Source organism: Miscanthus floridulus, chromosome 2 (assembly GCF_019320115.1).
Source record: "Miscanthus floridulus cultivar M001 chromosome 2, ASM1932011v1, whole genome shotgun sequence".
Taxonomy (NCBI): Eukaryota; Viridiplantae; Streptophyta; class Magnoliopsida; order Poales; family Poaceae; genus Miscanthus; species Miscanthus floridulus.
In genome coordinates, this window is record NC_089581.1 from 39943056 (window position 1) to 39954549 (window position 11494).

At 52.5% G+C, this 11494-nt stretch overlaps 2 protein-coding genes across 2 annotated transcripts; one reads left to right on the forward strand and one right to left on the reverse strand.

The window, feature by feature from the left end:
• The first annotated feature begins 5197 nt into the window (after positions 1-5197).
• On the forward strand, positions 5198-6654 carry LOC136538558 (uncharacterized protein At3g28850-like). Its single transcript, XM_066530510.1, has one exon. It carries the CDS (start codon positions 5278-5280, stop codon positions 6355-6357), a length of 1080 nt encoding a protein of 359 aa, XP_066386607.1. The 5' UTR covers positions 5198-5277; the 3' UTR covers positions 6358-6654.
• A 361-nt stretch (positions 6655-7015) lies between these two features.
• Positions 7016-7547, reverse strand: LOC136536391 (cytochrome P450 93G2-like). Its single transcript, XM_066528701.1, has one exon. It carries the CDS (start codon positions 7520-7522, stop codon positions 7016-7018), a length of 507 nt encoding a protein of 168 aa, XP_066384798.1. The 5' UTR covers positions 7523-7547.
• Between the last annotated feature and the right edge of the window lie 3947 nt (positions 7548-11494).

The window sequence follows — 11494 nt, forward strand, 5'->3', positions numbered from 1 at the left end:
GACATGCATAGCTTTGACCTACTGTAGCTACAACTAGTTAATTTCATAGCTGAGCACTACATGTGGGGTTCAAAACAGTACATAAGTTTGTGGCGTGCATTGGATAAAATTTCTAGAGGACCTTCTATTGAGATTAAAACTGATGAGCAGTTTCTTGAGTGGTTTGAACTCAATAAGGATAAGGGAAAGGTGTACATTAATGCCCAAATTAATGATTTTGAGGGTCCATTGCGATATTCACCAATAAAGCGTAGGTGCCACTCTTCTGTAAGGAATAGAGTGTCCACCAATAAGACAAGCACGGCTAAGAGAGCTACATCCACAAATAAAAAAGAGAGAGCCACCAAATCCAAAGCAAAAGGCGTACATCATGATGAGGGTGTAGGAGTTGATGAGGAGGGCATATATTCTGACACTGATTCACTTGTGGCAGCAAGTGATAGTAGCTATGATAGTGACTTGGCTGCATTCTCTGATTCTTGTGATGATTGCTCTAACCCTGAGTTTAATCCCTATGGTGAAGTTGTTGTTGATGATGATGAATATGACCCTCCACCCTTCTCATATGATGTTGATAATCCATGTATTGATGTAAATGTGGTGTTCCTAGACGTGGATCAGTGCAAGTCTGTAGTTACATATCATGCCATCTTGAATGATCATGCTTTTGAGATTGTGAAAAAGGACAAGAGCAGATTTAGAGCCATATGCAAGAGAGCAAATCAGGGTTGCAAGTGGAAGTTTTTTTGCATCTACAAGTAAAAAGTACATTGGTTGCAAGGTCATTTCAAATTTTTTGTAACATTCAGCATCGGTTAAAAAAGGCACATGCACGTTCTTTCAATCCAATGACATCCAAGGATAATTGGTCACATGTTGATTTGGACTATAAAATCAAGAAGCCTAAACTGAGAAGAAAACAAGGAAGACCAAAAAATTCTAGGATCAAGTCCTATGATGAGGCCACCACCGGTAAGAAAGGAGACCATGTTCTAAATGTAATAAACTAGGCCATGTAGCGAAGCATTGCCAAGGAGATCCAACGGCTTGTCAAAAGAGGAATCGCTCATTTTCTCAAAATGAATCATCTTCACAAGAAATGTGAGTTATGCTCATTTGTATTTTTTTCTTCTTTACTCATGCTTATTTAGTCAACTTGTTTACTGAACCATTTTTCTCCATGTGAAGTGCAAGTGCAAGTGCAAGTGCAACTACAAGTGCAAGTGCAAGGGGAAGAGGAAGAGGAAGTGCAAGTGTAGGACCTAGAACAGAAGGAGCAGAAGGGGCTGGAACAGAAGGAAGAGGAAGAGGAAGAGGAAGAGGAGGGAGATTGGGTGCATTGTTAGGAATAGATGCATGAATGTGATGCATGACATTGAACATGTAATATCTCACTATTAGCTACCACTTTTGTTGAACTTGTATGTTGGATGAGGCTTTGTACTATATGGATACTTTTGCTATACTTTCATTTGATGTGATATTATCTATCTATATTTGCATGCCGTGTGAAATCATATGTAACAAGTTGTGCAATGATGCTGCTAATTTAAAAAAAAAACAGGAGTAAAATCACAATGTATTCAAATAAGTAGGGGTAATTTCGCATGTGCAAACTTATCCTTACTGAGCTCATTTGACACCGTTACCTACTATTCCCGGAGTAGGGGTAAACTTAAGCTTCGTTTAAAAAAAACAGATGTAAAATCACAACGATGACAGAAACATGGGTAAAATCACAATTAGACGTCAGAATAGGAGCAAGAACGCAATAGTCCAAAAATTATACCACTTCCTTCGTTGCCATAAAAAATCACCTTTTTCCTTAACTGCCATTAAATTATTATATTTCATTCCTTGACTGTCACCACCATTACATAGATGTGTTTTCTTTCCTTAACTGCCATCTGATTACAAAGTTGGTTTCCTTAATTGCCATTGAGCAGACGGCGTGGCGTGTGTGTGCCTGTTCACCTCGAAGTAGTGTCCGATTTTGCCCCTGCCCAGATGAAGAGAAGCAGCCATCGGCGGCCATCGGATTCAACACAGGGAAAAAAAAAAACCGACGAACCATCTCCAGCTTCAGTAACTTTGCTCCGCAAAGTCACGACGTAACTTTCGCTCCATCTCCAGCGTACAATCTGGATCCAAGGGTTCACACTGGTTTAAAGCAAAACTACCAAAGTTGGATATTTATCTCTTGTTCCGGTGGCAAGCAAGCAGGCGGAGGAGCAGCGCCGGCGCCTGGCAGGGCTGCCACCGTCGCGGGGCTCGGTGGAGTGCCACATGAGCAGCAGCTTGTAGCGGCGGGCCGCTCGTGCTTTTGCGTTGCTAGGATCTGGAGCTTGGAGGGCCTTGTTCAGCAGCTCTGCAGTCCTCTTGCGTGGCCGCGATTTGCAAGCGTCGTCGGGATGATGGCACTCAGTGCAGCGAGCGCCTGTCACGCGAACCTCTTTCAACTTTGCCGCAGAGAAACAATTTCTCAGCATCTTCGAAGGACTAGCACATAGCGAAGTATTGGACCATGGGATGGGATTCATCAGCAGGTGAAATGCACTTGCAATTTCCTCGACATCTCTGGAATGCAGCACCGGCCGCCGCTGCGGCAAATCCGGAAGGGGCCCCGCACTCGCTCCTGTGCGTCTCCGCCATGCGCGTGTGCCAGTGTGCCAGGCGCTCGCCGCGCTGACTGCCTTGAAGCCCGCCTCCTCGATCGTCCCCGTGGACACTTGCAGTCTTGCACACCGCGGCTCTAGGGAGCCGCTGGACGACGCCATCCAGAGCTCCTAGCTGAGGTGAGGGCGACTTGAGCGGCCCATGGCGACACGCTCGCGCGGCCAGTGGCCCTCCGCCGAGACCCACAACGGCGGCAGCCCTGCCAAGCCCACAGCCAAGCCGCTCCTCACCTGCCTTGCCAACGACCAGAACAAGAGAAGAAAATCCTGGGAAGTTTTGCTTTAAACCCGTGTGAACCCTTGGATCGAGATTCAACGCTGGAGATTGAGCGAAAGTTACGTTGTGACTTTGAGTAAAGTTACTGAATCTGAGTCATCCCGACCCAGGATCCGGGCGCATCCGGCGATCTCCGCGAGCCAGCGCCCCGCGCCCAAGCCCGTGCATCCGCGCGGCCGGTCGCCGGCGTCGGCGCCGCCGCCACCCGCGGGGCCGGGTTCCACCGCCGCGACGCGGGAGACGCGCCGCCGCCGCCACCAGCGGGCCTCACGCCGGCCATCGGGCGCGCGCTCTCAATCTCGCTACGTCCCTGCCCTCCACGACTCCATGTTTGCGACTGCTACTGAGAGTCGCTGACTCCACACTTGGCAAGGACAGCAGCCTCTGGTCAGGCGGCCACTGCCACTCTGCCAGCATCCAGCAGGGTCAGGCCGCGTGCTCCTACTGCTCAGCCCTTGTTTAGTTGGGCTAAATTTGGGAATTTGGCTACCGTAGTACTTTCGTTTTTATGTGGTAATTAGTATTTAATTATGGACTAATTAGACTCAAAATGTTCGTCTCGCGATTTCAACCAAACTATGCAATTAGTTTTTTTTCGTCTATATTTAATGCTCCATGCATATATCGCAAGATTCGATGTGATGGATACTGTAGCACTTTTTAAGTAAACTTTTTGGAACTAAAACGAGGCCTCAGTTCTTTTGCTTTGCCTTTGCTTTGCTATTTTAAGTTCTTTTTATTTTCTATTTTTCTTTGCTTCCAAACCCTTTGATCTCTATAATCCGTAGGCTAAGCAGTTGATTGAGTACTATTCTGGACATCAATAGCATGCAAGGAATTCTTGGGCAGATTTTTTTAGGGGTAAAACTGTGTTCCCCGTCCGGTCTAACAGATTGCTAACGGAATTGGGCTCTTCCTTAGGATAATGGCAGCTGAGGAAAAAAACATAAATTGATGGCAGATAAGGAAAGCTATTATTTTTTATGACAACGAGGTAAGCAGTATAGATTTGGATGACAATGAGCGAATTTTCTCCTAAAAATTTGACAAGGACGAGAGCTGGCTGCTGAGCTTGGCAGCTTGCTCGGTACCATAAATTTGTCAAGAGAGCTGGCTGCTGCAACAGTAGTACCACCGAGCAAGCTGGGTATGGTACTTGCTACTGAAGTGTGCTGCATCAGCTGACTCATGATCAGACTAGGCCGTGTTCGTTTTGCTGAAAAGCCTGACTGAAAAATACCGTTGGCTGATTTGTTGTGAGAGAAAAATATTTACCATGACTGATATATACATTTTTGTTTCCACAAGTCGTTAAGGTTTTCTTGACAGTTTGTTTGGTGCTAGATGTTCTGTGATGGCTGTAGACCTTAGTTAGCCGTTGCTAGCCTGCTTTGAAAACGGCAAGGTGGCTGGCATTTCACCCTCCTTTTTAGGGGGGAATTTTTTCTGTGTGCCGTTAAAAAAAGATCACAATGCTTCGTGTGTTTCTGAAAAAGTTTAGCGGTCTTCAACGTCATTGCTTCAATTTTTTTTATGCCCTCCATGTCACTGCCGTCAGTTTGGCCTCTAACGCCGTCAAACTGCAGGTGTGAAAAGTCGAAAATACCCTTAAGTCTAAATATGTCATTAATTTTTTTTTAGCATCTTAACAACTTCAAATAAAAAAACTCAAAACTAGAAAGTTGTAGATCTCGTCGAGATCTATAATTTTCATATAAAAATTATCTTTATTTAATTCCGCAAAAAAATATAATTTTTTAAGATATATTAGTCATATCAAATCATATTTTTTTGCAGAATTAAATGAAGATAATTTTTATATAAAAAAAATTATAAATCTCGACGAGATCTACGACTTTCTAGTTTTGAGTTTTTCCATTTGAAGTCGTTAAGATGCTAAAAAAAATAATGACATATTTAGATTTAAAGGTATTTTTTACTTTTCACAACTGCAGTTTGTCGACGTTAGAGTCCAAACTGACGGTAGTGGCATGAAGGACAAAAAAAAAAAAAGTTAAAACAATGACGCCGAAAACTGCTAAACTTTTTTAGAAACACACGAATTACTATCTTTTTTTAATGGCACACGAAGAATTTCCCCATTTCTAGCCGTTGCAAGGCACTGCGCCCGCCCATCCCAAATAAAATTATAACAGACAAAAAAACGCGCAGAGAAACTGGCCGTCCCCTGCTTCCCCTTCGCTCTCCCCAATTCCACTTCCCAGAATCTAGCAACGGCCGGCAACTGCGACTTGCGAGTGGCGATCACACCTCAGGGCGAGAGTGAGTGAGTGAGTGAGTGAGAGTGGACGGAGGCGAGGAGAAATGGGAGGGCTCAGATCGAGGATCCTCAGGACCCTGCAGTCCTTCCCCAACGCCGCCGCGCAGTCGTCCTCCAACCTCCTCCTCGCGCTGCCTCCCGGTGCCGGGCCCTCGCCTCAGCCGCCCGCGACGCCGTGCGGCCACCTCCAAAAACCGGCGCCGCAGGAGCCGCCGCTGGTCGATGAAGCGGGGGCTGCGCCCGAGGTGCCCGGCGGTGGAGGCGATGACGACGACGGCGACGACAAGGAGAACGTCTCGCCGGGTGTCACCCCGCGCAAGGCCAAGAAGTTGAAGCTCAGCTCGGACCACCATGACAAAAGCTCGGGCCTCGGGGAGGAGCCCGCTGATGGTGCCACATGCTACCGCCGGCCGGACCTCGCCTCGGCGACGCTCTTCGACCCGGACCTCCTCGCCGCCTTCCGCCGCGCCATCGACGCCTACGCGCAGGCGCTCGAGGCGGCCAAACGCCGCGACGACGTCGACATCGACGATGGCGAGGACGGAGCCGGCAACGGCAGCGGCGAAGGACGACCGGGCGTCGCGGATCCCCTGGAGGCGTTCGAGCTGCGGTGCCCTCCGGGCGGCGAGCGCGCTGTGGTGCTCTACACCACGTCGATCCGCGGCGTGCGCAAGACGTTCGAGGACTGCGCCCGCGTGCGCCGCCTGCTGGAGGGCCTCCGCGTCGCGTTCCTGGAGCGCGACGTCTCCATGCACGCTCCCTACAGGGAGGAGCTCCGGGCGCTGATGTGCTGCGGGCAGAGGCAGGAGGAGGGCGGCGGCGGCGCGTTCCCCCTGCCGCCGCGGCTCTTCGTGGACGGCCGGTACCTCGGCGGCGCCGAGGAGGTCGTGGCGCTGCACGAGCGGTCCCAGCTCCGGCCCGTGCTCCGCCGCGCGCCGCGCCTCGGCTCGGGGGAAGGCCCGTGCGCGGTCTGCGGCGGCGCGTGGTTCGTGGTGTGCGTCGGGTGCAGCGGCAGTCATTGGCTCCATGACGCCGGCAGTGCCACCGCCGTCGCGGCCGCCAGCCGCGTGCCGTGCTCCGCGTGCAACGAGAACGGACTCATGCCCTGCCCTCTCTGCAGCTAGATCCAAAAGGGGAGATGGTATGGTATGTGCAGCAACCTGATTTGGGAGGCATTCTTTTGATGATTTCGTCATGTGTACAATAATCCGATCCTCCAATCCAATTAAATCGCGCGTGTGTGATTCTAGCTCCGGTCACCAAATTGAAGCAGCATATCAGTGGCTGTAGCTCCCGCTCCCATGGTTGCTCTTGCTGCCGGGGAACTGAAGGGACCATTTTTGGCAGAACAAGCTGTAGATTGTTCTTTGTTCATCCATCGAATTCAATAGACTATTTATTAAAATCATTGGCTGTGGCTCCCTTCTGTCCAGCTCTAGTCTTTCGGTCAGGCGATTTCTGCGATCTCCAACCCTTCGTTCTGCAACAGATGACATGGTTTTTGGAAGTGAGAGAGGTGCTAGTGTGGCAGTGACATGATTATGTGGATTTTTTGGGACATGTCAAATGGCATGCACTGGGGAATTCATGAGAGAGGTGTTAGAACCTGATGCGGGTGCGAGGTGTGTGACCCGGCCAAAAAAAAAAAGTTCAATGCATCAGAGATCTATTAATTTGTGAGCAAGTTTCAGTTGGGTCCATCAACTTTCAAAGTGCCTTTTTGGGTCCATAAACTTTTAAAATGGTTCAGTGCAGTCCATACCTATTTATTTAACCTTAAATTCAAAACACATTTGTAGAAAACCCCTTCCCGCACCACATCTTCTCCATGCAGTCCGGGTGGTTGAGCGCCAGCGCCAGCGCCCACTCCACACTGGTCGTCGTGGTGTCGGAGCCGGCCGTGAAGATGTCCAGCACGAACGCCTTGATGTTCTCCCTGGTCAGCTTCACCTCGGCGTTCACGTCCTCCGCCGCGTCCATGAGGATGTCCAGCAGGTCCTTGCTGCTGTTATCGGTGGTGGTGGTGGTCTGCCCCAGCCCATGCTGCCGTCTCCGGTTCTCCTCCTTGCCCGTGATCATGATCTCCAGCAGCGCGTCGAACTTGTCCCGCACCACGCGCGTCCTCCGCGTGAGCCCCTGCAGGTCCCATCCCCGGCAGAGCCCCACATAGTCCTCGACGTTGAAGGCCCCCACGAGCTCGGCGACGTGCTTGGCGCAGTCCCTGGCCGCCTCCGTCATGTGGCCCGGCAGCGCGCTGGCCACCATGCGCATGATGGTGTTGTTGGACATGCTGATGAGGTGGCGGCTGACGTCGATGGCCAGGCCAGCACCAGTTCAGTTGCCCCGCCGCGCTTTCTTCGTGTCGGCGAGTGGTCCTAGTCCGGGTGGCGCAGCCGGCAGAGTACGACGGCAAGGAGGTAGGTGTCCGGTGGTGAGGTTCAGCACCAGCTCCTGGTTGGCGTCGCGGGCGGTCTGCGGCGGCGTTCGGGGCCTGCGAGGCTGAGGAAGATGGCGCGGCGTCGTGGGCACATCCAAAGTCGCCGTGGCCAGTGTTGGAAGTAGTAGGCGTCTGCGAAAACGGCGGTGTGGTTCGGGGTAGGCATGGAGGTCGACGATCGGAGCTCGGCTGTTCGGTAGTGTCCGCGCTGCGGCATCACGCCCTCACCATGACGGCCGGCGCCGTCAGTGCGCGCTTAAGGAGACCCCGCCGCGCGGGCATGTGGTCAGCTGCCTCCGTTGCGGGCCTCGAGCTGCCGCCGCCGTGCATAAGGACCCCACGGAAAGGGCGCACAGCGGGAGCTCTCGACGGAGCTGCACATGACCAGTCGCATGCGCGCGCCGGCGAGATACACCACTGCAGCGCCGACGGTGGATGCGGCTGTGCGTGGGAGAAGCAGGGGAGAGAGAGTGAGAAAACGTAGTAGATGATGCAGGTGGCCCACACCGGCATGCCGTGGTGGGCGTGTCGTGCCTGGTCGGGGAGCAGTGCGAGTAGGCGGAGGTGGAGTGGGTGCGCGAGCATCAGCAGCTCCCCGTGCCCCTCCTTGCGCCAGGCGTAGTCGACGGAGAAGGGCCGGTCGTTCGGGTTCAGCGCGGCGTGCCCCGCGGTCGGGTAGCAGCGGCTGTAGCGGTCGAGGACCGACTCTAGGAGGTAGGCGACCCGGATGGCGCCGGCAAAGGCGGTCGCCGAGAGCTGCGTGGGGCCGGCGCGTAGAGGAGGAACGTCTGGCCGATGTCCATCCGGAGGCGCCACTTGGTGCCGGAGGAGCCGTGGTGGCAGTAGCAGGAGCTTGAGCCGACGTCGACGAAGGCGTGGACGGACGCGACGGAGATGTCGATCGGGCCGGTGGCGGTGGTGGTGAGGGTGACATAGGGGCAGCCGCGGACGAGGTGCGCGCGGAGGGACGGGGACACGTCGAGCGTCACGGAGAGGTCGTCGAAGGCCGACACGACGTGGTGCTGCGCGCTCCCGGCGGCTGCGACGGAGGCGTCGGAGACGGGTAGCAGACATCGAGCGCGCCGCCGCCGGGGGATCGGACGGCGTACGGGTGGATGTACTCCGGCATGTCCCCGTCCTTGAGCACGAAGTTCTAGAAGGAGGAGTTGGTGGGCAGCGGCGCGGCCAGGAGCGCCGGCGCGAAGAAGCGGGACGGGTCCGGCACCACCGTGGACGTTTAAGCCCGAGCGCTTCATGCCCGGCGGCGCGGGGGCCGGCGTCGACCCCAAGGGGCAGCACATGCACCTCATGCCGTTCGGGAGCGGCCGCCGCGCCTGCCCCGGCATGGGCCTGGCCAGTGCGCCCGCAGCAGCGACGGCGGGCGCCATGGAGCCGTCCGCGTACGTGACCTGCTGGGGCAGACCACCACCACCGCCGACAACAGCAGCAAGGACCTGCTGGACATCCTCATGGACGCGGCGGAGGACGTGAACGTCGAGGTGAAGCTGACCAGGGAGAACATCAAGGCGTTCGTGCTGGACATCTTCACGGCCAGATCCGACACCACGGCCACCAGCGTGGAGTGGGCGCTGGCGCTGGCGCTCAACCACCCGGACTGCATGGAGAAGATGTGGTGCGGGAAGGGGTTTTCTACAAATGTGCTTTGAATTTTAGGCTAAATAAATAGGTATGGACTGCACTGAACCATTTTAAAAGTTTCTGAACCCAAAAAGCCACTTTGAAAGTTGATGGACCCAACTGAAACTTGCTCACAAGTTAATGAATCCCTGGTGCATTTAACTCAAAAAACAATTAGGCTTGTTTGATTCCCGGGTAACACTGCTGGCTGGTACCTGCAGTATCAACCTGAAATATACTTGGCTAGACAGATCGAAGTCTTTTCTTATAACGTCACGGCTAGCACCGGACGTCTGGACGGCCGCCATGGTTGCAATCTGTTTTCCCGTGTCTACGCATAGCCCCGCACCAGCCGGACATTGCTCGCCCGTGCATGCGTGTCGTGGCCATGCCGGGCCGCGCCTAATTTACTTTTAAAATATTAATGAAATACTTGAAACATGCGTCAGAATCACTTAAAAAAAACACTTGAAAACCATTGCAAAACATATACAACATCGAGTAAAACACTTACAATATATGTGTGAAAACATATACAACATCCAAATAAACATGCTTGCAACGTACGTCTAAAAAACTGATGAAACATTGCACAGACTCTTGCAACATACGTGTACAACCATTACAACTTATGCAACATTTCAATCTACTTTTGCAACATCCATATGAAACGCTCGCAGCAGGCGAGGCCGGAGGGCTTATGCGCTAAGGCCTAACGCTTCTCTTTGGCTGGCGGCGCCTGTCGGTGTCGTCAGGCCGGACGGGTGGCAGAGCAGGCGTAGCGGTCGCGGGCGGCGGAGCAGCGAGACGGGCACGTGGGGCAGGAACAGGCACAGCAGCAAGAGCAGCGGGGCGGTCATGCGGAGCAGTGGCATGAGCAACGGGGTGGGTGGCATAGGAGCAGGAGCAGCGCGAGATGAGTAGCAGGAGCAACGAAAGGGGGCGCGGGTGGTAGCGGAGAAGCAGGAGCAGCACGAGGCCAGCTACGGAAGGAGACGGACGTGGGGTTTATTGGGCTGGATGGTTTATCTGTTTTCTACTTTTTTTTTCAAGTGAAAATTAATCGATTCACGTGGGATTCCTACAAAATTCTTGCATTCTTTGGATGCACCGACTACTTGTATCTGTTTCAAATGGCTGTATACACTTGTAGCCGGTAAGTTCTGTGATCAATTTGCTCAGCCACACACGCTGCTTCTGCTATAGCAGCTGTACTCCGGTGCAAGTGCAACAGTATGCATGCGAGACGGATTTGAGCCGAGGAAACAAAAAAAAAACCTGGTTGTGCTCTTGCGCACATCCACATCAACGGCATGGTCACTGTCTCTGCAGTGATCCAATCCTTCGCACTTTTTGTACCGGCGTCCATAGTTAATCATCCGCGCCAGGTAACGGAGGAGAATCCGTTTAACCGCCGCACAGTGCATCTCCGATGGGTGCCTCCACGAAAGGTGAAACGGCTTGCCTTCCCCACAGGCCACAGTATGAGTGATATCAAGCTACGGCCCTGTTCGTTTTGTTAAAAAATCATGGCTAAAAGTATTATCCGCTGATTTATTATGAGAGAAAAATATTATTCGTTTGCTAAAAAGTCATGGCTAAAAGTATTATCCGCTGATTTATTATGAGAGAAAAACATTGTTCGTTTGCTAAAATAGTACGGCTCATAAGACATGTGAATAGGGCCATATGTATTGACGTCTTCACGAGGTAGTGGAGGAATGGAGGCTACCGATGATGCTTGTGTACTTGGTCGCCTCTAAGGCCCTGGCACCGCTGGTGGGTTGACGCCAAGTACTGGGCGCCCCATGCTGCGCGGCATAACGGCAATGTTTGGAACAGTTTATCTGACCACGCTTTGACTGAAAGCTAAGCCAGCTTTAAAACGAATCGTGGATAGATAAGCCCTGTTTGTTTGGCTGATAAGTCATGACTAAAAGTACTGTTGGCTAATTTGTTGTGAAAGAAAAATATTATTGGTTGGTTGAAAAAGTACGACTTATAAGCCCAGCGATAAGACGATGAAGCAGGACGTTTGGAAGATCTCCCGGTCAAGAAAAAGCTTCGGCCATCCTCACTGCAGTCAAAGGAGAAGACGAGCTCGGACTAGTGCACGCAGCTGGAGAGGAAGACGAAGTGAGCTCGGACCAGATCTCGATTCTCAACCGCCGATCATCCCTGTGGCG

Bases quoted from the DNA above. Each gene is read 5' to 3' on its own strand.
- LOC136538558 (XM_066530510.1), top strand. From the start codon at position 5,278: ATGGGAGGGCTCAGATCGAGGATCCTCAGGACCCTGCAGTCCTTCCCC.
- LOC136536391 (XM_066528701.1), bottom strand. From the start codon at position 7,522: ATGTCCAACAACACCATCATGCGCATGGTGGCCAGCGCGCTGCCGGGC.